This window comes from Triticum urartu, chromosome 1A (genome assembly GCF_056163025.1).
Source record: "Triticum urartu cultivar PI428250 chromosome 1A, HENAU_Tu73, whole genome shotgun sequence".
Taxonomy (NCBI): Eukaryota; Viridiplantae; Streptophyta; class Magnoliopsida; order Poales; family Poaceae; genus Triticum; species Triticum urartu.
In genome coordinates, this window is record NC_141873.1 from 75,959,051 (window position 1) to 75,983,719 (window position 24,669).

The 24,669-nt window shown below is 46.2% G+C and overlaps 1 protein-coding gene across 2 annotated transcripts; it reads left to right on the top strand.

Moving 5' to 3' along the window:
* The first annotated feature begins 6,710 nt into the window (after positions 1-6,710).
* Positions 6,711-8,114, top strand: LOC125508321 (endochitinase). Of its 2 annotated transcripts, XM_087547635.1 has the most exons (3): positions 6,711-6,866; positions 6,899-7,432; positions 7,533-8,114. In XM_087547635.1, the coding sequence occupies exons 1-3, from the start codon at positions 6,721-6,723 to the stop codon at positions 7,903-7,905; spliced, it is 1,053 nt and encodes a 350-aa protein (XP_087403761.1). In that variant the 5' UTR covers positions 6,711-6,720; the 3' UTR covers positions 7,906-8,114. The 2 variants fall into 2 exon arrangements, with proteins under 2 accessions (XP_087403761.1, XP_048528998.1); XM_048673041.2 differs by having other exon boundaries at positions 6,791-7,432.
* Positions 8,115-24,669: the final 16,555 nt, after the last annotated feature.

The following is a 24,669-nucleotide window of genomic DNA, read 5'->3' on the forward strand; positions in this document are numbered from 1 at the left end:
TCATTTTAATTATACAAACATTTTCTACAATGTATACACATTTAAAAAAACATGTCACATGCATTTTATAATGTGCAACATTTTTTACAAGCCACAAACATTTATCGTACACATGATTAACATTTTTTTTATACTCATCATTAATATTTACTACTTGTTATGATTGGCCTTCTATATTTTTCGCATACTTCAAAAGTATTTTTCTATACATGTGTAACATTTTTCAGATGAAAGATTGACATTTTATTAAAATTTGTGTAAAGTGTCTTTCTTGATATTTATATTTAGAATATTTCAAAATATAAATGAATAAATAAAGGGAAGAATGTGAAAGAAAAAAGACGGGAGGAAAAATAGAACATGATGTCAACATGATGATGGGACGTCATTACTACTACCTTCGTCCGGGTTTGTTAGGCCCGTGGACGGAGGAAGCGCGTCCGGTTTTAAAAGTCCCCTGCATCGATTTCTGCTGCCAACGCTTCGTTCCTTTCTCTACCTGACGGGGCTGCATGCAGATTAATTGAGTGTGGGGCTGTCAAAAGGGTTCCCAAGCGCCAGGGATTGGCTAGATTATTTGACCGTGGGGCTTCATGCAAGAAGCTGTGCGGAGCAGCATTGCTTTTGCAGTTAATTATGCGTGAAAATCGAAGGAGCAGTGCTTATTTTGGGGAATTAATTGTGGTGCCTTGGTACCAGCGTTTTGGTCCAGGGGCCTAATAAACCTGGATGAAGGGAGTAGGAAAGATGTGGTGGGACTCGTAGTGGGTAGCACATAGCCGCATTCAGGGAGTAACTACCTGACAGTTAGGGCATCTCCAGCCATTGTGCTCCAGGAGGTGTTTTTTCAGTCTCATGGGGAGGCCCCGGCGCTAACTTTACGTCTGGGTGCAAAAAATTTCCCCCCATTGTGCTCCCCATGTTGTGTCTTATTTTTTTTTCGCTTTGTCATTACAACAAACATGTTCTGGGCACTGCCGGGCCACGCGAGCTCGAGCTCGTCGGCGACGACCCCAGCCGACCAGGCGACTCCCTCGGCCGCGTCTTCGTCTTCCGCCGCCGGCAACGCGCTGCTCGAGCTCGGTGCGCCCCCCCGTGCCGCCGCCGACGTCCTCCTGGCACCGCGCAGACTGCATGCTCTTCACGGGCGGCCGCGCCGCACGGCTTGCATCGCGGCGCACGCACGGCGATGGCTGGCTGTCGCGGCCTCCTCCCGTCTCCTCGTCGCGGCCTCGACGACGCCCCCGTGCTCCACCTCGAGGCGCACCACGTCGAGCTCGAGCCTCAACACTACCCACCGAGGCTGCACCACCCCAGCCCCCGCGCCTGGCTGCTGCTGCTCGCGCCCGCCTGCTGCTCGCCACCCCCGCCCTGCTCGCGCCCGCCTGTTGCTCGCCACCCCACCCTTGCTCGTGCCCGCGCCTGGCCGCCGCTGCTCGCCACCCCCGCCCTGCTCGCGCCCGTGGCCGCGCCCGCGCCTGGCCGCGCGCGCCCGCCCGGCCTCCCGCCCTGGCCGCCGCCAGTTGTCCCCGCCCTGCGCTTCCCGTCGCGCGCGCCCGCCCCGCCTCGAGCACGCACCTCCTGTGCACGGCCCCGCCGCTGGACCGCGCCCCCGTGGCTCCCTGCTCCGGCTGCCACGTGCCTGCCTGCTCCTGCTCCCGCGCCGGCTGCTTCGCGAGCTCATGCAGGTGGGAGGTCGCATTGACCGTGGAGCCCGTGAAGGGCGGGCGCACGAGCAGCAGCGCGAAGGCGGCCGTGAAGGCCAACTGCATGGAGATGAGGATGGAGGAGGTGGACACCGGGAGGTAGGCCTGGCCGATGCGTAGAGGAAGTTGTCGGTGCCGGTCATGAGGCCGACGACGACGGACGTGGCCAGGAGGCGGGGCGTCATTAGGAAGGCGTCGCTGCTGGCCGTGGCGTCGTCCCCTTGGCGGGGGCCGCGCCGGCGGCGGGAGGAGTAGGAGAAGCCGAGCGGCACGAGAAGGAGCGGGCAACCGGCGGTCTGGAGCAGGCTGGAGAGCCACTTGCGGGAGCCGCCGCGCAGGAAGTAGAGGCGGAGGAGCGGGCCGCAGGGCGGCGAGGCGGAGGCGGCCGGGCGGCTGGGCGTGGGCGGCCCTCTGGCGACGGACACGAGAGCAGAGCGGCGTGCCAGGCAGCGAGGACGGGAGCGAAGGGCTTCTGCCGTGTCTGTGTGTGTGCATGGAGGGAGAGAGAGGAGGAAGCACATGGGTGGGTGGGCCAGTGAGGGGACAGGAGGGAGACGCTGGCAGGTGGGCCAGCGCCTAAAACGGTGAAATTATGTCCCCCAGGAGCCCCCGGACGCGCTGGGTGTTGCATGGGGCAGCCGGCGCTGTTTTTTTGCTTTTGCCGGCAAAAAACGAGCACTTGGGGGCATAACTGGAGCGTTTTTTGCCCGCCGGCGCCTAAAAAGTGACTTGGGCAGGCTTCTTGGGGCTCTAGTGGAGATGCTCTTACCCATTTGGGGGAAGCTGCAATGGTCGTTTTTTCTGACACATGGAGCTTGCCAGGTGGTGCGCTCAGATGCTGCGATGTGTCACTCCAGGCACACTCTTCGGGTTTCACTTTTTTCCTTCTGCACATATTTTCAGTTTTTGTTTGGGTTTTCTTTAAAAAAATTGACTTTCCATTTTTGACTGATTCTTCCTAGGTTTTGGTGAAAAAAATCTTTGCATCAAAAACAAATCGAGAAGCTGTGCTTTTCTGCGAGAAACACAATTGTTCTTCCTAAAAGGGAAAAGCACAATCGTGATTTCTTGAAAAAGGCAAAAGCACAACGTGTGCTTTCGTGAGAGGCACATCCGTGCTTTCTGGAAAGGGAAGAACACAGTTATACTTCCTAACAAAGCGAAAAAGAACAGCCTTGCTTTTAGGTTTTGATTTTCTTTATTCATTTTTTCAATCTTCCTTTCGATTGTTTTTTGTCGGTGTTTGTTTTTCAGGTTTTTTTCAATTTCTATTTTCTGAGTTTATTTGACACTCAATTTTTCATGAATTTATTTTTGCTAAAACTATTTATTTGGGATCTAGTTTCAAAGATTTTGACACAAGAAATCCAAAGATGAAAACAATTCATGATTTGGACGCAGGGTTTAAGAGATAAAATATTTAAGAAACAAATCTATAAAAAAAAACTCCCTGAATGCAACAAGTGGCATAGATGCAGTGTGTCTTGTCAACAACAAAGGTGGGAATGACCTCTGCAACGGTGACCCTTAACTAGTGATTTCGCCACGGCCAGCAAGACCTATCGTATGCTTGCCTAAAGATGCACTAGGGGGGCGGCCCAGTAGCAAAAGGAGCATAGCTTCTCATTTGTTTTTTCAATTTGTTGTTCGTTCTTCCATAGTTTTTATTATCTCATTTGTTCATATTTTCGAAAAAAATAGTATAAATAAGTATATTTCGAAATTTAAATTTAACTATTTTAAAATTATGAATTTCAAAATGTTCATGCCATGTAAAAAATTGTAAGATAAATGTAGAAAAGTGTTTCTAGCATTATAAAAAATGTGCATTTCATTTTAGAAATGGAAATCATATTTATAAATGTTTCGGATGTATAAGAAAAATGTACGATATGAACGAAAACAAGTAGACATCAAAGCATATATTTCCATAAATGTTAATCATGTATATTAAAATATCAAACCAGTACTAAAACATGTTTCAGATCTATACCAAAAATGTACAATGTATATCAAAACAATAGACATCAATGCATATATTTCAAAAAATAATCAGGTATTTGAAAATTGTTAAATGCGTATTAAAAATAATTTAGGTTTATACCAAAATGTTGCAATGCGTAAGAAAACAATAGATATCAAGACATATGTTTAAAAAACTTATAATTTATACTAAAAATGTTAAACATAGATTAAAAATATTTTTGATGTCTACCAAAAATGTACAAAGCGCATGAAAGCAATAGACATCAAAACATATATTTGGAAAAAATGTTAATCTAGTATTTAAAAATATTAAGCAAGTATTAAAATGTTTTAGATATATACGAAAATGTACAATGTGTATGGGAAAAGGTAGATTAAAAATATAAGTTTTCAAAAATGTTAAGCATGTACTTTGAAAATGTTAAATATGTATATAAAATATGTTTCTGATGTATACGAAAATGTTTAATATGTACTGAAAAAAGGTTGCATGTGTTGCACAAAAAAGGAACCGCTGAAAATTGACGAAGATACAAAGAAAAACCACAAAACCCAATAAACTCCAGAAAAGGAAAAGAGAGAAAACCAAAAAAATGAGAATTGAAGAAACCAATGCAAAAGAAATGAAAACAGTGAATCCTGAGGAGGAAGCAAAGAAACCCGAGAAAAGAAATAAAGAAAAACGAAGAAAGGAAGGAAGAAAGAAATGGCAATAGAAAATAGAGTGAAACCGAGAAAGAAATGGAAGACCGGCAAAAAAAGGAAAGAAAGAAAGAAGCCAATAAAAACATGAAAGCAACAAAGAAAATAGGCGGAAAACAACGGAAACCACAAAACCATTTAAAAACCGGTGAAAAACAAAAGAAACCACAAAATATTGAAAAACAAAATGGTCCAAACCAGTACATCGACCGACATAGCGAGTGGCCTAAGCTAATGGGCTGGCCCTATCGCACATTACATCAACAATTTTCAGAATTATTGAACATATATTTATTATATAATAAATATAAATCCAATTCAAATATTTATTGGATTAACTCAAAGGCCCAAAATAATTATTTCTGAGATTCTAGAAATATTGGTTTGAATTTTATCTCTTGCCAATATTTCCAGAGATTAGCAGGAACATTTTCTTGGGCTTGTTTGAAGAGATTTTTAATGTTGATTTCCCCTATAATCATAACCAACACCCTAATCACCTAATGGGCCGGCCCATTGTGGCTGAAGGTACTGTGTTTTTTTCAACTATTTGTTTTCTGATTTCATTTTATGTTTTTTATTTTTCATTTTTAATCTATCTATTTCATTTTTCCTTTGAATCTAGAATTTTGTTTTCTTATTTTCTTTTTTCCCTAACGCACAAACATTTTTAAAATCTACTAGCACACATGTCCGTGCGTTGCGATGGAAGAAAAAAAATATCATGCGACCCTAGCTCAACAAGTATGGTTCAAGACCCTTCTTCCAACATGTCCACGTCCTTTATTTTAACATAGCGCCACACTTGTGTCGTCCCTTATTCTCATTCCCGTCCCTACCGACGGTGACATGGTATACATATGATCACAACACATCTGAACGTGATCAATCTCAAGGTGACGAGCTCGGTCACCGCACGACACAACTGTCATTGAACCGTGCTAGAAGGGACGTGATCTTATTACTCATTACCTAGCCGACGTGATCTTTATGACTACAAATAAATTCTATTGTGATGTAATACTAAACAATTGTCTTGATATTGTGGTTAGTCCGCATGCTAAATTTTCAACGCAGATGATGAGGTAATGAATCTTTCGCTCACTAAAAAGAATGAATATGGGCGACAAAGACTCGTTTTTCTTCTATATTTCGATGGAGTTCTAGCACATGGAAGTCACTTCCTTGTGCATACCGTATATTACGCTAGCATCTACATATATATCAGAATGTTTGTCTTGATGTCGTGGCTAGCGCATGATACAAACTATCAGTTTTTCTCAGGTTCGAGTCCAGCTTTCACATTTTCTTTTTAACCACGTCAAACAATCATTTTTAAGGGGTTCAAACAATCAGTATTTTTTTAGAAACTTGAAACAATCAGTTGGTCTCAGGTTCGTTGCTTGAGGCCCATGTCCTCGATTTGTCCATGCGAATGAGTAGCTGCGCCGCTGGAGGCCTGGTCGGTGCTAGGAGACGCATGAACAACGACTAAATTGATGCATGGTTTTTTAAAAAAAGACTAATAAATGTATGAAGAACTATGAAATCTTCCTCCCTTGATGAACTATATGAAATCTTCTTTCCTTTATTATTATGTATAGATATAAAATGTTTCTAATCACATGACAACATCCTTTTCCTAAATACGTGAACATTTGCTAGTCTTTATTTCTATAACTCACACCGTATATTAAATACGAGATGTCATGTATCTCAGAAAAAATAGTTTTGTGTGGCTCCTTTTTTTAGAACTGCTAGGACTTTATGTATCTCATCATAATCGTCTGCTGTGTTTATCGCCTCTGCTACCACGCTGACTGGCATGTCACTAACAACCTAACCGCACCTGACCATCTAGGCGCACCTTTGGGTTTTCATTTTTTTTCTGCACATGTTTTCAGGTTTTATTTGGGCTTTTTTATTTTATTTTATTTTATTTTATTTAGCTTTCCGTTTTCGCTGGTTTTCCTTAGGTTTTGACGGGAAAATTGTTTGTTCTTAAAAAAAATCAGAAAGTAGTGCTTTATGTGAGAAGCATAATATGTGCTTATGCGAGAAACACAATTGTGCTTCTCCGTAAAAGGAAAAGCACGATCCTCCTCAGACCGAAGGTTTGGGCATTATCGGTGTCCAAAGAAAAAGGATGGCATCTTGAGCTAACATGGAGCATCTCGGACGCCAAATGTTTTATGCCTCCGCTTCGTTGATCCACTAAGTGAGGAAACCATTGACCTAGCTCATTTTCCGAGGGCCAGAACAATTATTGTCACCAGATCAAAGTCAAACCCCATCACCTCATGCAGATGCCTCGTCTAAAAAACCGATGCCAGTAGCCGCCGCCCTGGTCGCCGTGTTCTCTGTCCGGCCGCTACGCCGCTACCTCCCCGCACGTGCCACGTTCTCAGATTACCACCGCGTCGCATATGCATCCTCTACATATGCTCTGGCTTCCCACTGCACAGATGCAGCCCTTGCCGCCGTCAATGTTCTAAGCTTCTAGAGCTAGCCACGACGATGGCGCGCTTGTTTCTTCCTCCCGTCCTGCTGGCCTTCTCCCTGGCCGCCGCTACCCTCATCCTGAACGTCGGCGTCGCGGAGGCATTTTCGTGGCAGCGGCAAGGGTGGCGCCACGTCTTCCGCGGCCGCTACGGCCGCCGCCACCGCATCTCGTCGATCGTGACGGAGACGATGTTCTCGAGCATGTTCCTGCACAAGGACAACGACGACTGCCCCGCCAAGGGATTCTACACCTACTCCTCCTTCGTCAGCGCAGCGGAGTGGTTCCCGGAGTTCGGCAGCGGCGCCCACCACGTCGACTCGGACACGCGCAAGCGCGAGGTCGCCGCCTTCCTGGCGCAGATCTCCCATGAGACCACCGGCGGGTGGGCGACGGCGCCCGACGGGCCGTACTCGTGGGGCCTCTGCTTCAAGGAAGAGATCAATGCGTCCAGCAACTACTGCGACGCCGACAACAAGGAGTGGCCCTGCGTCCCCGGTAAATCCTACCACGGCCGCGGACCCATGCAACTCTCCTGGTGAGCATTCCACACAAAAAAAGAATCATCATTCCCGGTGTTCGGCGACACGCCGGCCGGTACAGCCGCACTCCACGTATCTAAAAAGTCTATTTTTCAGGAACTACAACTACGGGCCGGCGGGGGAGGCGCTGTGCTTCGACGGGCCGGGGAACCCGGAGCTCGTGGCGAGCGATCCGGTATTGGCGTTCAAGGCGGCGCTGTGGTTCTGGATGACGCCGCAGGAGCCCAAGCCGTCGTGCCACGACGTGATGCTGGGGCGGTACGTGCCCACCGACGCCGACAGGCAGGCGAACCGAACGGCGGGGTTCGGGCTCACCACCAACATCATCAACGGCGGGCTCGAGTGCAACCTCCCTGCCGATTCGAGGGTGAAGGATAGGATCGGGTACTACCGCCGGTACTGTGAGATCCTCAAGGTCGACGACCTTGGGGACAACTTGGACTGCGCTCAACAGCTGCCCTACTCGTAACCAACCCATAAACTTGACACTAATCAGTGTAGGCACTGCTAATCAAGCTAGAGTGCTAGACATGCATGCAAGTCTCAGTCTATTTTACCAATGTTGAACTTCTTATGTTGCTTATGCAGATCTTATGGATGAAACCTTATGGCTTCTAGCTAATTGTAGAAATGCCATGTGTCGGGAAAACCTTTTTACTCGCAATCTTTTCCTGTCTATATGACACCGATTTTTTTCCTCCACAATTGCTATTCATAAGTTTCCTGAAATTCCAATTCTTAATTTTGCGCGAAGTACCGAGGCGGAGAGACGGGGGCGCCACGACGAGGCCGAGCCAGGAGTGGTCCGACAACATTGTCGCTGCTAGAGGAGTCGGAGGTTGGCAGGTTCAAGTGGGTGGGCGGTGGGGGGCTGCCGGAGGTCACAGGTGATGGAATTGTGGTTGATTATTTAGAGGGGTAGCCCGCTAGCTGGGACAAGGTGGAGCAGCGAGGCGGGGTGCGGGCAGCGCCCTCCGGCCGCATGGGGAAGGTTGGCAGCTAGAGGAGGAAGATCAATAGTATGTGAGAGATGCGGAAGATGAAGTTGTGGCCCCTACGTCTAAATTAGATGGTTAACAATATCGATTAAGATGAGAGTATCATAGATAGTATCATGTGATGCCAACTAAGCATGAAGCTAACATTACATGTCATTAAATAAAGAAAGAGAGACTTATATAGTATCATAATATGACATCGTATCATAGCATATACATGGAACGACAAAAGTCATGTCAAATATATATTATCGACAAATTCATATTGGAATTCTACAAGCAAATAAATAAGATAGTCACTCTACGATACTATGCATTGTGATGATAGTATCATAAATGTATGATACTGCCCACTAAAACAGGTCTGAAACCATATTTTTACTAACATATGGACATACAACCCTTTTTTCTCGATTGAGTACTCTTATTTTGAACCATTAGGTCCGAAGACAAATGATCTTCGCCTTCTGGTTCTAAGTAGACTTTCTCATCTCCTCATGTAAGCAACCCACTCCTTCCACCTACATCCTACCACCACCTTATTCTTTGGCGATGGCGGGTTTGCTCCACATGCTCTCTTCCATCTCTCTCACAACTAAATGACATGCACAAGGATACAACATACCTCAAATTTCATCTAGGCGCACGAATTAGTTGGAGGTGAAGGCTACCTTAAGCCCATGCTATCGTATTGGTTACTTTTCTCTAAGTGCTCAAACCTGAAAATCACACAAATACATTTCACCATTTTCCCAATGTCTTGTTGTCTTTTATTGCCCGGAATCACAGAGCACCATTTCTTCTGAACCTTCAAACACCTCCCCGTTGCATAACCCTAATCTATTCATAGCTTTTAAGGCACTTTCATTCGAAGCCACCAAACAACTTGTGTGCTACTATGTAAATGACTCAAAATCTCCTGCCCATCTCAGATTAGAAATTTCGAGTGAGTCAAGTAGCGTGCGCATGTGAGTCAAAGGTTAGTTAGAGCCTCCAACGCCTTCTGGTATGATCGTCCGAGCTATATGAAAGTTTCCTCCTTTAGTTATTTCTATAATTTCTAAACTGATCATTCAGAATCTCCGAACTATGCAAAAAGGTGTGTGACTGTCAAATTTGTGTCCATCCTATATATACCCCCAACTTACCCCCACTAGTTCACTTTAACCATATCATTTTCTAATCACAATTTCTGATAGAGAACTACATATCCTTGTGTTGAATTAAATGGGCTTTCTAATCCAACACTCAAGCCAAACCTTTGATCTCTAGTCTCCCTCCTTGCTTACCACTCCAACCTCTCAAATCCAAAGATCCATCATGAGAGAGTTTTGATGTGCACGAGATTATATTTGGAACCATAAGAGCCACATATTCATCACCAAGAAACCTCAACCTTATTACTTTTGGATGGTGTCTGGCTCGTAAATTGCCAAGAATTTTCCTACTATGTAAAGATCTATCCCAAGTCAGGCTATACCTTTGTGTTTATAAGGCATTGTGGCATATGTTGGTTCCTCCTTCGTGGAACCTTTTCTAGGTGGTGTCTGCCGTGGAGATCTCCGTGACCCTAGAATCTTCGTGATTTGAAGCCTTCGTCAACCTGCAGTAGGATAGCACCACCTACCTGAACCATGTGAACATCATCAAGCATCCCCATGTTTGCATCCTCCTAACCCTAGTCCTTAGTTATGCAACTTTTATTTATGTCACCTTACTCTTTGTAGACTTGCATGTGCAGGAAGTTCTAGGCAACCACTAGCAAAGCTTAAAATTGCCGAGAACTAAATATGAGAGAAGTCATCTAGGTCATGATAGTGGTATATGCATCCCCACCCCATCTAGACATACAAACAGTCCTACAGTTCGAAGGTGGCGAGGGAATGAGCCCGGCCAGGGCAGTCAGCTGCTGATGACATGGATGCAACTGGGCCACGACCGATAGATGGTACTCAACCCAAGGATGTGTCACATTATGTATCACTTGTTGGAGGTGGTTATGAAGCAGAGTCGACAAGAATGGTTCTTGGTGGTGAGATTGATGGGGATGAAGGAGAGAAAATGCAGAACCTGATGGAAGAGGAAGACGAGGATCTATTGGATGAAGATCTTGATTTTGACAATTTTGATGAAGAACATAATTGTATCCAAATTGTAGCATGTGGTAGTTGGCCCTCCAAAAAGTCATCTGTGGAATATTAATCATCATCGTCGTACCATTTCTTATATGTGCAACACCCTTCAACGATGCATTACTCTTACTTGATCTAGGACTATTAGAGCTTGCACCACCCTCGGATGATCCAACACCATTACATCTACAAACAACGTCGGATGTCCATTTTTAATTATTTCATAAAATGGTCATGTATTCTGCCCTTGTGAGTCTATCACTAGTGACACGTATGATATTAGTTAGCAATCAAGCACATCATCATCGGCTAAAGGGGTGTGATAATGTTGAAGGAGTGTGATAATGGCACAACAATGGTTGATAGATTGTATGGTAATAGGTAATCTGACCTAACATGGATGATAGTTTGCTCCAGAATAGAGCTATCACTTTAGCAACTCATGGCTCGTGTTTTTTGATGTTGAAAAAGATATGTAGCTAAATGATCACAAATTTGTTGTTCTCGTACGTAATACCAACCCGTAGGTGATTTTTTTAGCGAGGAATATTAGAGAGCTTTATTTTACAAAATATTAGAAATTTGTTGTTCACGAGGAGGCTGCTGATCAGGAATGAAGGGTCCGAGTCTAGTCAACTTTCATTGTCCGTGAGCATACAAGTATGCTTAGCACAAAGAAGGGTCGGGAGATTAGTTGTTGGAGATACATGTTGATTACAAAGGAACTAAAATAAGAAGCTAGCTAAAAATTATGAAATTAAAAACATTCTCGAGGACACATGGGAATTTCACCTAGTCACTTTCATCATGTGTGTTTGATTCGCGTTCGTTACTTTGATAATTTGATAGGTGGGTGGATCGGTGCTTGGGTGCTATTCTTACTTGAACAAGCCTCCCACTTATGATTAAACTCTCCCACAAGCATATGCAACTATGAAAAAAGAATTAAGATAAAATTTAATCATATCTTTAAACATATGGATCAAAATCAGCCCCTTACGGAATATCGCATAAATTAGGGTTTAAGCTTCTGTCACTCTAGCAACCCATTATCTAATAGCTACTTGGTACGTCTCCAATGTATCTATAATTTTTTTATTGTTCCATGCTATTAAAGTATTATTCTTGGATGTTTTATACTCATTTACTAGCAACTTTATATCATTTTTTAGGACTAACCTATTGACATAGTGCCTAGTGCTAGCTGCTGTTTTTGGCTTGTTTTTTACTTCACAGAAAATCAATACCAAACGGAGTTCAAATGCCACGAAACTTTTTGGAGAATTTTTTTCTGCCCAGACAACACCCAGGAGGCCCAAGAAGTGCACCAGAGGGGCCTTATGGGGCCCACTAGGCACTAGGGCACACCAGGGCCCCCAAGCGCGCCCTAGTGAGTAGTGGGGTCCACAGGTACCCCCGTGATACGTCTCCAACGTATCTATAATTTTTTATTGTTCCATGCTATTATATTATCAACCTTGGATGTTTTATATGCATTTATATGCTATTTTATATTATTTTTTGGGACTAACCTATTAACCTAGAGCCCAGTGCCAGTTTCTGTTTTTTTCCTTGTTTTAGAGTATCGCAGAAAAGGAAAATCAAACGGAGTCCAATTGACCTGAAACTTCACGGAACTTATTTTTGGAACGGAAGCAACCTAGAAGACTTGGGGTGTACGTAAGGGAAGCAACGAGGAAGGCACGAGGCAGGGGGTGCGCCCTCCACCCTCGTGGGCCCCTCGTGGCTCCCCTGACGTACTTCTTCCTCCCATATATACCCATATACCCTAAAACCATCGGATAGCACAATAGATCGGGAGTTCCGCCGCCAGAAGCCTCCGTAGCCACCGAAAACCAATCTAGACCCATTCCGGCACCCTGCTGGAGGGGGCAATCCTTCTCCGGTGGCCATCTTCATCATCCCGGTGCTCTCCATGACGAGGAGGGAGTAGTTCTCCCTCGGGGCTGAGGGTATGTACCAGTAGCTATGTGTTTGATCTCTCTGTCTCTCGTATTCTTGAGGTGGTATGATCTTGATGTATCGCGAGCTTTGCTATTATAGTTGGATCTTATGATGTTTATCCCCCTCTACTCTATTGTAATGGATTGAGTTTTCCCTTTGAAGTTATCTTATCGGATTGAGTCTTTAAGGATTTGAGAACACTTGATGTATGTCTTGCGTGGGATACCTGTGGTGACAATGGGGTATTCTATGATCCACTTGATGTATGTTTTGGTGATCAACTTGCAGGTTCCGTGACCTTGGGAATCTATGCATAGGGGTTGGCACACGTTTTCGTCTTGACTCTTCGGTAGAAACTTTGGGGCACTCTTTGAGGTTCTATGTGTAGGTTGAATAGATGAATCTGAGATTGTGTGATGCATATCGTATAATCATGCCCACGGATACTTGAGGTGACATTAGAGTATCTAGGTGACATTAGGGTTTCGGTTGATTTGTGTCTTAAGGTGTTATTCTAGTACGAACTCTAGGGCTGTTTGTGACACTTATAGGAATAGCCCAACGGATTGATTAGAAAGAATAACTTTGAGGTGGTTTTGTACCCTACCATAATCTCTTCGTTTGTTCTCCGCTATTAGTGACTTTGAAGTGACTCTTTATTGCATGTTGAGGGATAGTTATGTGATCCAATTATGTTATTATTGTTGAGAGGACTTGCACTAGTGAAAGTATGAACCCTAGGCCTTGTTTCAATGCATTGCAATACCGTTTACGCTCACTTTTTGTAACGCCCTCGATGCGGCTATATCTCCTACGTGTCGAAGCACGACTTAGAGGCATAACCGCATTGAAAGCAATGTCGCAAGTGAGGTAATCTTCACAACAACCCATGTAAATAAATAAAGGGGAAAGGTACATAGTTGGCTTACACTCGCCACGTCACACAAATACATAAATAAGTCATTACATTCATCCAATACACTCAGAGTCCGACTACGGAACCAAAATAAAGATCAACCCCCAAATGCGACAAAGTCCCCGATCGCCCCAACTGGGCGCCACTACTTATCATCTGGGAAAGACACATAGTAACGACGAGAGTCTTCATCGAACTCCCACTTGAGCTCGGTCATATCATCTGGAGCGGTATCATCGGTCCCTGCATCTGGTTTTGGAAGGAATCTGTGAGTCACGGGGACTCAACAATCTCACACCCTCGCGATCAATACTATTTAAGCTTATAGGAAGGGTAAAAGGTATGAGGTGGATCTGCAGCAAGCACTAGCATATATGGTGGCTAACATACGCAAAAGAGAGCGAGAAGAGAAGGGAAAGCACGTTCGAGAAACTATGATCAAGAAATGATCCTAGAACAACCTACGTCAAGCATAACTCCAACGCCGTGTTCACTTCCCGGACTCCGCCGGAAAGAGACCATCACGGCTACACAAGCGGTTGATGCATTTTAATTAAGTTAAGTTTAAGGTTATCTACAACTGGACATTAACAAATTCCCATCTGCCCATAACCGCGGGCACAACTTTCGAAACTTCAAATCCCCGCAGGGGTGTCCCAACTTAGCCCATCACAAGCTCTCACGGTCAACGAAGGATATTCCTTCTCCCCGGAAGACCCAATCAGACTCGGAGTCCCGGTTACAAGACATCTCGACAATGGTAAAACAAGTCCAGCAACACCGCCCGAATGTGCCGACAAATCCCGATAGGAGCTGCACATATCTCGTTCTCAGGGCACACTCAGATGAGCGCTCCATACAACTAAAACCAAACCTCGAGTTTCCCCGAGGGGGCGCTGCACAGGGCTCTAGTTTGGACCAACACTCATAGGAGCACTGGCCTGGGGGGGGGGGTTAAAATAAAGATGACCCTTGAGTCTGCAGAACTCAAGGGAAAAAGGGGCTAGGTGGCGAATGGTAAAACCAATGTTGGGCATTGCTGGAGGAGTTTTATTCAAGGCGGTCTGTCAAGGGGTTCCCATTATAGCCCAACCGTGTAAGGAACGCAAAATCCGGGAACATAACAACGATATGACAGAAACTAGGGCGGCAAGAGTGGAACAAAATACCAGGCATAAGGCCGAGCCTTCCACCCTTTACCAAGTATATAGATGCATTAATATAAATAAGAGATATTGTGATATCCCAACAAAATATCCATGTTCCAACATGGAACAAACTCCAATCTTCACCTGTAACTAGCAACGCTATAAGAGGGGCTGAGCAAAGCGGTAACATAGCCAAACAACGGTTTGCTAGGACAAGGTGGGTTAGAGGTTTGACATGGCAATTTGGGAGGCATGATAAGCAAGTGATAGGTATCGTAGCATAGGCATAGCAAAAGAGCGAGCATCTAGTAAGCAAAGATAGAAGTGATTTCGAGGGTATGGTCATATTGCCTGCAAAGTTCTCGGAGTTGCCTTGATCCTCGAAAGCGTACTCAACGGGCTCCTCGTTCATGAACTCGTCTCCCGACTCTACCCAAGCAAGAACAACAAGCAAAAGGAGCACAATCAACCACGTGCAATGCTCAAGCAACATGATGCAAACATGGTATGATATGCGGGATGTGATATGTGATGCATATGCAAGATTTGAAAATGAATGATTGAACCTGGACTCAACTTGGAAATTCAAGAGTGCCACTGGAAAGGTGAGGTGATTTCGGTTGAAATCGATATAAAGATCACCGGAATCGGATGCACGGTTTGGAAATGGCAAGCAAAACAAATATGGCACCGGTCTGCGATAATCAGCAAGTAGCCATCTAAATGCATCAAGAACAAATGCTACAACACCCAAACATGACAACAAAATACATGTCAGGGATCCACTCATAAAGCTTGACAAAAGATGAACACTAAGCTATGGCTAATTCCCTCATTAACAGGTTCAAACAAGCATGACAAAAGTGCAAAAGATTACAGGTTTCAGACTTAATGGAAATAACAACAAGTCAGGAATTTATCATCAGGAAGCAATCTTTAGAGCATAAAAACTACATGCTACAGGAACATATCATGGCAAAGCAAGGCATGGCATGAAGCTACTCTAAGCACATAACAAAAGTCCCTTAGTGACCAAGAGCCAAAAGGGATCAGAAAATACATTTGCAAGCATGAGAACATAGCAAAAACATAAACATATTCAGACTTAGTGAAAACTGGAGCATGCAAAACAGATTAACAAGTAGGCACGTTTACGAGCTCGATGCACTCACTACGAGGCATTGCATGACAAACTAAGCATACAACCATCAAGAAGACATGGCATAGAAGCTATACATGGCAAGAACAACATCATAGCATGCACGGATCAATAGCAACAACCTCGGCAAAATCGCTAAACATGTTAACAATCTGCCAGGAACATTTTATAGCAAAAGTAGAGCTCGATTGACTCAAGCTAGGGTGCTCCATAATTGCAAACAAAGACATGGATGGATAGAGCACCACAATATTAACAAAACATCCTTACTGATCATCCTCAAAAGAGGCACGGATCACTAGGAAACAACATGAACATATGGCATAAAAACAATATCAGGACAAGGACTTAGTGAAATTCTAAGTCCCTGAAATCAGTATCATTGAGTAAGCTACTTTACATGCTTGTGCTAGTCACCACAAAGACCAAAAAAATACATGGCATACACCCCTGTAAAGATGGCATGTCATTCTACAAAACACATGTAGAGCTCAGGATCATAGCATGCACACATTAATCATGGCAAAAATGACAAAAGGCCATTTGCTGAAACAGATCTGACATAATCATTACATAGCCCTCTTCCAATGGCATTTCGGGCATCAAGATTAGCTCAAAAGAAAATGATACAATGAGATGAAATGATGTACTCATCGAGACGAACATTTTTATATGCTACACGCACGAATCGGAGCTACGAATGCAGAGTTATGGCATGTCAAAGATTGCAAAAAATTAGGGTTAGAGAAGAAAAAGTCAACCCCTCGAGATATTTCCAGATCCAGATCGGGATCGGGCACTGTAGCAGCTCGCCGGAGCACTGTTCACCGGAGGAGGGAGAAAGTCGTCGGAGGAGTACTTGGCCGGAGGAGAGGTCACCGGATCCGGGAGGAGGACGGGGCGGCCCGGGCGTCGCCGGCGATGGGGCGGCGTGGTGGTGGAGGCGAGGCGAACTGGACCCGGGGCGGCACGGCGACCGGATCAGCGGGGCGGCTGTCGCCGGCGATAGCTGGAGGCAGCGCCGGGCGCCGGTTGGCGGGAAGAAAGGCGGGCGAGGCCTGAGGCGGCGCGGGGCGCGCGCGGGCTCTCGCTGGCCCGACGTGGGCTGCGGCGGGCCGCGGTTGGTGGCACCGGCGGTTGCCAGGTGGCAGCCTCCGGTTGGCGGCGGTGGCGATGTCCGGCGCGCCGGACAACCGAGGAAAATAGCTAGGGTTAGGGGGTAGGAGTCCCGTGATTTCGGAGGAGAGGCTATTTATAGAGGTAGGAGGAGCTAGGAAGCTCCAAATGAGGTGCGGTTTGCGGCCACGCGATCATGATCGAACACTCTAGATGATGGAGGAGGTTTAGGTGGGTTTTGGGCCACTTTGGGAAGGTGTTGGGCTGCAACACACACGAGGTCTTTTCGGTCACTCGGTTAACCGTTGGAGTATCAAACGAAGTCCAAATGGTACGAAACTTGACAGGTGGTCTACCGGTAGTAAACCAAGGCCAGATGGAAAGTCTCGGTCCAATCCGAAAACGTTTAACAGCCACACACGAAAAGAGGTAGAAAGGACCACCGGAGGACATAGGAGCACCGGAATGTGAAACGGACAACAGGGAAAATGCTCGGATGCATGAGACGAACACGTATACAAATGCAATGCACATGGTGACATGATATGAGATGCATGACAAAGACAAAACACACGGAGAAAAAAACCCGACAATGAGGAAATAAAATAACTTAGGGTCGGAAACGACAAGAGTTGGATTATAGATAAGGTAAATTACATCCGGGGTGTTACAACACTCCACCACTACGAAAGGATCTTGTCCCGAGATCTAGAACTGGAAAAACTCCGGGTACTCAGAATGGAGGTGATCCTCGCGTTCCCAGGTGGCTTCACGGTCGGAATGATGTGACCACTTGACTTTGAGGAATTTTATAGACTTGTTGCGAGTCTTGCGCTCAGCTTCTTCAAGAATAGCAACGGGGTGCTCACGATAAGACATGTCTTCTTGGAGATCAATGTCTTCGAAATTGACGGTGCGGTCAGGAGCCTTGAAGCACTTGCAGAGTTGAGAGACATGAAACACATCGTGCATGTTTGCAAAGTTGGAGGGAAGCTCAAGTTGATAGGCGAGATCGCCTCTCTTGCTGACGATTTTGAAAGGACCCACGTATCTAGGGGCAAGCTTCCCTTTGATACCGAAGCGACGAGTACCTTTCATTGGAGAGACGCGGAGGTATACATGGTGTTCGATCTCGAAAGCCAAATCACGATGTTTACTATCATAGTAGCTCTTCTGGTACAATTGCGCGGCTTTGAGGTTATCACGAATGACTTTGCACATCTCTTCTGCCTCTGTGATCAAGTCATTGCCAAGAAGTTAACGTTCACCAGTCTCTAACCAGTTAAGAGGAGTACGACACTTCCTGCCATAGAGAATTTCAAATGGGGCCTTGCCCGAACTTGCTTGGAAACTGTTGTTGTAGGAGAACTCGGCATATGGAAGGCAATCTTCCCACTTCATGCCAAAAGAGATGACGCAAGCCCTAAGCATATCTTCAAGAATCCGATTTACTCGCTCGACTTGGCCACTAGTTTGTGGATGAAAAGCTGTGCTGAAACGGATGTTGGTGCCCACGGCCTTCTGAAAAGAATCCCAAAACTTGGAGGTGAAGATGCTGCCACGATCTGAAGATATCAACTGCAGAATGCCGTGCAGAGACAATCCGGAAGGTATATAGCTCTGCCAATTGAGCTGCTGTGATGGATTCTTTGATAGGCAGAAAATGAGCCACTTTAGTGAGTTTGTCGATGACAACGAAGATAGCATCATTGCCACGCTTGGACTTTGGAAATCCAGTCACGAAGTCCATCTCAATGTGGTCAAACTTCCATTCTGGAATGGCAAGAGGTTGGAGGAGACCAGCTGGTCATTGGTGTTCTGCCTTAACTCTTCTACAGACATCACATTCATTCACGAACTGAGCAATCTCACGCTTCATTCGAGTCCACCAATACGACTGCTTGAGGTCCTGGTACATTTTTGTACTCCCAGGGTGGATAGAGAGGAGTGAATTGTGAGCCTCGTTCATAATGACTTTACGAAGGTCACCTTTAGGCACAACAATGCGATCCTCGAAAAAAAGAGTATCCTTGTCATCAAGGCGGTAGCACTTGTACTTGGGTTGACTCTTGGCAATCCCAATCTTCACCTTCTTCACCATAGTATCAAGAAGTTGAGCCTCGCGAATCTGATCTTCCAAAGTAGGAGAGACTTGGAGGTTGGTGAGGAAACCTTGAGGAACAACTTGCAGGTTGAGTGTGCGGAAAGCTTCACAAAGCTCGGGTTGGTAAGGCTTGATAATCAAACTGTTGCAGTAAGCCTTCCTGCTCAATGCGTCAGCAATTACATTGGCCTTTCCTGGAGTATATTCGATGCTCGGATTATACTCTTGAATCATTTCGACCCAACGAGTCTGCGTGAGGTTGAGATTAGGCTGAGTGAAGATGTACTTGAGACTCTTGTGGTCAGTGAAGATGTCCACTTTTCGTCCCAATAAGAGATGTCTCCAAGTTAAAAGAGCATGCACAACTGCCGCCAACTCGAGGTCATGAGTGGGGTAGTTCTTTTCATTGGGCTTCAACTGGCAAGAAATATAGGCCACAACTTTCTTCTCTTGCATCAACACTGCACCAAGACCTTGAAGGGAAGCATCACAAAAGACCTCGAACGGTTTGGATTCATCAGGAGGAGTCAGAACTGGAGCAGTGACTAACTTCTCTTTCAGGGTGTTGAAAGCGATGTCACATTCAGGAGACCAGACGTACTTCACATGCTTCTGGAGAAGGTTGGAAAGAGGCTTCGCGATCTTTGAGAAGTTCTCGACGAACCTTCGACAATAGCTTGCAAGACCAAGGAAGCTGCGGAGTTGCTTCACGTTTTGAGGTGGTTCCCAATTCACAATTGCAGACACCTTCTCAGGATTTACCGCTATGCCCTTGGCAGAAATGATATTCCCAAGGTAGAGAACCTCATCAAGCCAAAACTCGCACTTTGAAAACTTGGCATAGAACTTATGTTCTCTGAGCTTATCCAGCACCAAACGCAAGTGCTTGGCATGATCCTCCTTGTTCTTGGAAAAGACCAAAATGTCATCGAGGTAGACCAAGACGAAGTCATTTGTGTAGGGGTTGAAGATGAAGTTCATCATGCGAGAGAATGTTGGCGGAGCGTTGACGAGGCCAAAAGACATGGCAGTGTATTCATATGAACCATAACTTGTTCTGAAAGCTGTCTTGGGGATATCTTGCTCACGAATGCGAATCTGATGATAGCCCATACGGAGATCAAGCTTGGAGAATACTTGAGCACCTTTGAGTTGTTCAAACAGCTCGTTGATGTTGGGAAGTGGGTACTTGTTCTTTATGGTCTTCTTGTTCAATGGACGGTAGTCGACACAGAGTCGGTCCGTTCCATCCTTCTTCACAAAAAGAACTCCACAACCCCACGGAGAAGAACTAGGTCGGATGAGACCCATTCGCTCTTGAATATCGAGTTGCTTCTTTAGCTCCTTCAACTCTTCAGGTCCAAGCTTGTAAGGACGTTTGCAAACAGGTTCCGTGCGGGGCTCAAGATCGATGACGAATTCAACTGGCCGGTGCAGAGGCATTCCTGGGAGCTCTTCTGGAAAGACGTCTTGATATTCGCAAACGAATGGAATTTGAGAGATGGCATCCAGCTCGCCCTTCTTATTGAGAGAAAATAGTTGAGAGAGTCCTGGATTAGGGGGTCTCCGGACAACCGGACTATATCCTTTGGCCGGACTGTTGGACTATGAAGATACAAGATTGAAGACTTCATCTCGTGTCTGGATGGGACTCTACTTGGCGTGGAAGGCAAGCTAGGCAATACGGATATGTATATCTCCTCCTTTGTAACCGACCTTGTGTAACCCTAGCCCCTCCAGTGTCTATATAAACTGGAGGGTTTTAGTTTGTAGGACAACATACAATCATACCATAGGCTAGCTTCTAGGGTTTAGCCTCTCCGATCTCGTGGTAGATCTACTCTTGTACTACCCATATCATCAATATTAATCAAGCAGGACGTAGGGTTTTACCTCCATCAAGAGGGCCCGAACCTGGGTAAAACATTGTGTCCCCTACCTCCTATTACCATCCGCCTTAGACGCACAGTTCGGGACCCCCTACCCGAGATCCGCCGGTTTTGACACCGACATTGGTGCTTTCATTGAGAGTTCCTCTGTGCCGTCGCCAGAAGGAAGGATGTCTCGTCTCGTCTTTAAAGACGGTACTACTGCTGGGGGAGCTTTGGCTGTCGGCCAAACTCTCCGGCTAGGCGGGTTCATTATGACCGCCTGTTCGGCCGCCGCGCCGACGATGAATTCTCGGATCATCGAAAATAGCCTCCACGTCAAATCGGTACTCGCCGAACAGATGGATCCAATGGAGCTCTCCTCCTTAAACGAGCTCTTGGATCGCATCGCCGCCTTGTGAGTCACTACGAACTATGATCGGATTGGGGTTAAACCCGATCAAAGGGAGATTAATTCTCCACCGGTCACCCATCATATCGCAGTGGTGGAGGAACAATGCGGCGACCTTTCCTCTATCCTGAGGACCAACTATGTCCGGATTCCCGAGCTCTCCGAGATGGACGCCCGTTCGCGGGAGGACAACATCCAATCCCTGAACTTAGAGTCAGGCAGCGGACCAGGATTAGTGGGTAACATCCTGGAACCGGAACTTCCAAAATTGGAAACTCCTCGGCCCCTGGATCCCAGATCGGGTAGGGGATTGGATTCAATTCCACCCACCCACCCAAACACAAGCGACCTTTCCCATATCAGGCAAGAGCCCCAGGAAACAGTACATCATTACTGGGCCAGATTCCTCCTTACGATGAACAAGGTTAAGGACTGTTGCGAGGAAGACGCAATCTTATTTTTCTGCAATAATTGCATGGACAAGGGAATCCTTAACGGCATAAATCGCCGCGAGATAACACGCTTCGCTGACTTGGCGTCCATAGTACGAAAGTACTGTGCGATGGAAAGTGCCTCGAAAACCGAAACAAACTTTTGGGATAATCCGGCCCTAAACACAAACCCAGTCCGAAATAAAAGGGTGCATTATCACAATACACCCGGGTTAACTACCAAAAAACAAAAACCCTCTATAGGGCAAGGAACCGTACTAGAGGGATGGCTCAACGGCCCCTGCAAAATTCATAGCACGACGGATATAATACCAACGCATAGCCTTAGAGCATGTTGGATACTCCGGCAGGTGGCCAAAAGTGGTGAGGATCTTCTTATCCCACATACCACAGAGCAACATCCAGTGGATAACAATACGGTGTTAACAGTGTTCGAGACCTTTGCGTCAAATAATAGGCGCAAGCGAACACTCCGCAGCATGGCGAAATCTGCCACGTAGCATCAACAAATCCATGGAGTGACACGGCTATTACCTTCAATGCCAGTGATGAACCCAAGTTCCGAACAGCCCGAGCACCAGCCGTACTGGTCCTCAGTCCAATCGTGGACGGCTTTCGACTCACCAAAGTACTCATGGACGGCAGTGGCGGACTAAACCTCATCTATGAGGAAACCCTTCAAAAGATGGAAATAGACTGGAACCGCATCGAGCAAAGTAGCACAACCTTCAGAGGAATTATCCCCAATCGGGAAGCACGCTGTGCTGGGAAAATCACACTAGATGTGGTATTCGGCACGCCGGATAATTACAGGTCCCAAGAAATTACATTCCAAGTGGCCCCGTTCAGCAGTGGTTATCACGCTCTTTTAGGAAGGGAGGCATTCACAATCTTCCAAGCCGTACCCCATTACGGGTACATGAAGCTGAAAATGCCCAGGCCCAACGGAATCATCACTCTCGCCAGTGATCTAGACACAGCACTCCGCGCCAAAAACAAAACAGCCGCATTGGCCCTCGAGGCATTATCCGAAGCCCTCTCGGCCGAGGAATTAACTACGCTACACTCCACAGTGGACAGAGACGACGTGATACTCGACAAGAGATCCAAGTCCACCTCTTTTAAACCAGCGGATGAAATTGTCAAATTCCATGTCCACCCAACGGACCCTACAAAAACAGCCTCCATCGGGGCACAACTAAGCCCCGCTATGGACGCTGCACTACGAGAGTTCCTGCGCGAGAACTGGGACATATTCGCCTAGCATCCCTCAGACATGCCAGGAATCCCACACAGGCTGGCCGAGCATAGCCTCAATATCCTAAAGGGATTCAAGCCGGTCAAGCAAGCTCTTCAGCGTTTCTCCGAACCTAAGAGACAGGCCATGGGAGAGGAACTAGCCAAGTTATTGGAGGCCGGATTCATCAAAGAAATAAAACACTCGGACTGGCTAGCAACCTGGTGATGGTACCAAAGAAGGACAAATCCTGGCGCCTTTGTGTCGACTTCAAAGACCTCAATAAAGCTTGCGCAAAGGACCCCTTCCCCCTCCCACGCATCGATCAAATCATTGATGCTACTACAGGACACGAGTCATTGTGTTTCCTCGACGCATACTCCGGTTACCACCAAATCAAGATGGTGGAGTCCGACCAAGCCGCAACGGCATTCATCACACCATACGGTCCCTTCTGTTTTAACACAATGCCTTTTGGGCTCAAAAACGCCGCCGCAACATATCAGCGCATGATTCAGACATGCCTGGAGAAACAAATTGGCAAAACAATAGAGGCATACGTAGACGATGTGGTCGTCAAAACCAAACACGTCGACTCTTTGATAGATGACTTGAGGCTCACGTTCGACAACCTCTGAACATATGACATCAAGATCAACCCAGAAAAATGCGTTTTTGGCGTACCAGCCGGAAAGCTCCTCGGATTCATCGTCTCCAGTAGAGGTATTGAAGCTAATCCGGCCAAAATCCGAGCTTTGTCACAGTTGGCTATCCCAACAGACCTCAAACAAATCCAGAAGTTAACTGGATGCGTGGCGGCTCTAAGCCGCTTTATCTCCCGCTTAGGAGAAAAGGCTTTACCACTTTATCGCCTCCTTCGGCGCACCGAACACTTCGAGTGGACGGACGCGGCCACAGCCGGATTGGAAGAAATAAAGGCCATTCTGGCAACCAACCCGATCCTGGCCGCGCCAAACATCGGCGAACCAATGCTGTTGTACATTGCGGCAACTCATCAAGTTGTAAGCGCAGTGCTCGTTGTCGAACGGGAAGCGGACGGACACAAATTCCCTCTTCAAAAGCCGGTATACTATGTATCCACTGTCCTCACTCCATGCAAATCACGCTACCCGCATTACCAAAAAATAGCATATGCGGTATTCATGGCATCATGGAAACTGCGACACTACTTTCAAGAGTGTTCGATTACAGTAGCCTCGGAAGTGCCACTTAATGATATTATCAACAACCGCGACGCTATGGGCCGGATTGCCAAATGGGCCATTGAGCTCCTCCCATTTGACATAACATACAAACCTCGCCGAGCCATTAAATCGCAAGTACTGGCCGACTTCGTCGCCGAATGGATGGAGGCTGAACTCCCTAAAGAGTACGGCGCATACTCCAATTGGATCATGCACTTCGACGGTTCTAAAATGTTGTCCGGTCTAGGGGCTGGCGTCGTCCTGACATCCCCAACCGGAGATACCGTTTGGTACATACTGCAAATATTGTATACAGATTCCAACAATGCAGCCGAATACGAAGCTCTGTTGCATGGTCTTCGGATGATAGTCTCCATGGGCATTCAACGCCTGGAGGTGCGTGGGGATTCAAACCTCGCAATATCCCAAATAAACGGAGATTTCGATGCCAAGGATCCAAAAATGGCGGCCTATCGAAATGCCGTCCTAAAAATGTCAGCTCAGTTCAAGGGACTCGAATT

Excerpts from the sequence above, each read along its gene's own strand:
- LOC125508321 (XM_087547635.1), top strand. The coding sequence starts at position 6,721 with ATGCCAGTAGCCGCCGCCCTGGTCGCCGTGTTCTCTGTCCGGCCGCTA. Across the intron at positions 6,867-6,898 it reads TCCCACTGCACAGATGCAGC|GCTAGCCACGACGATGGCGC; the intron begins CCTTGCCGCCGT and ends TAAGCTTCTAGA. Across the intron at positions 7,433-7,532 it reads GGACCCATGCAACTCTCCTG|GAACTACAACTACGGGCCGG; the intron begins GTGAGCATTCCA and ends TCTATTTTTCAG.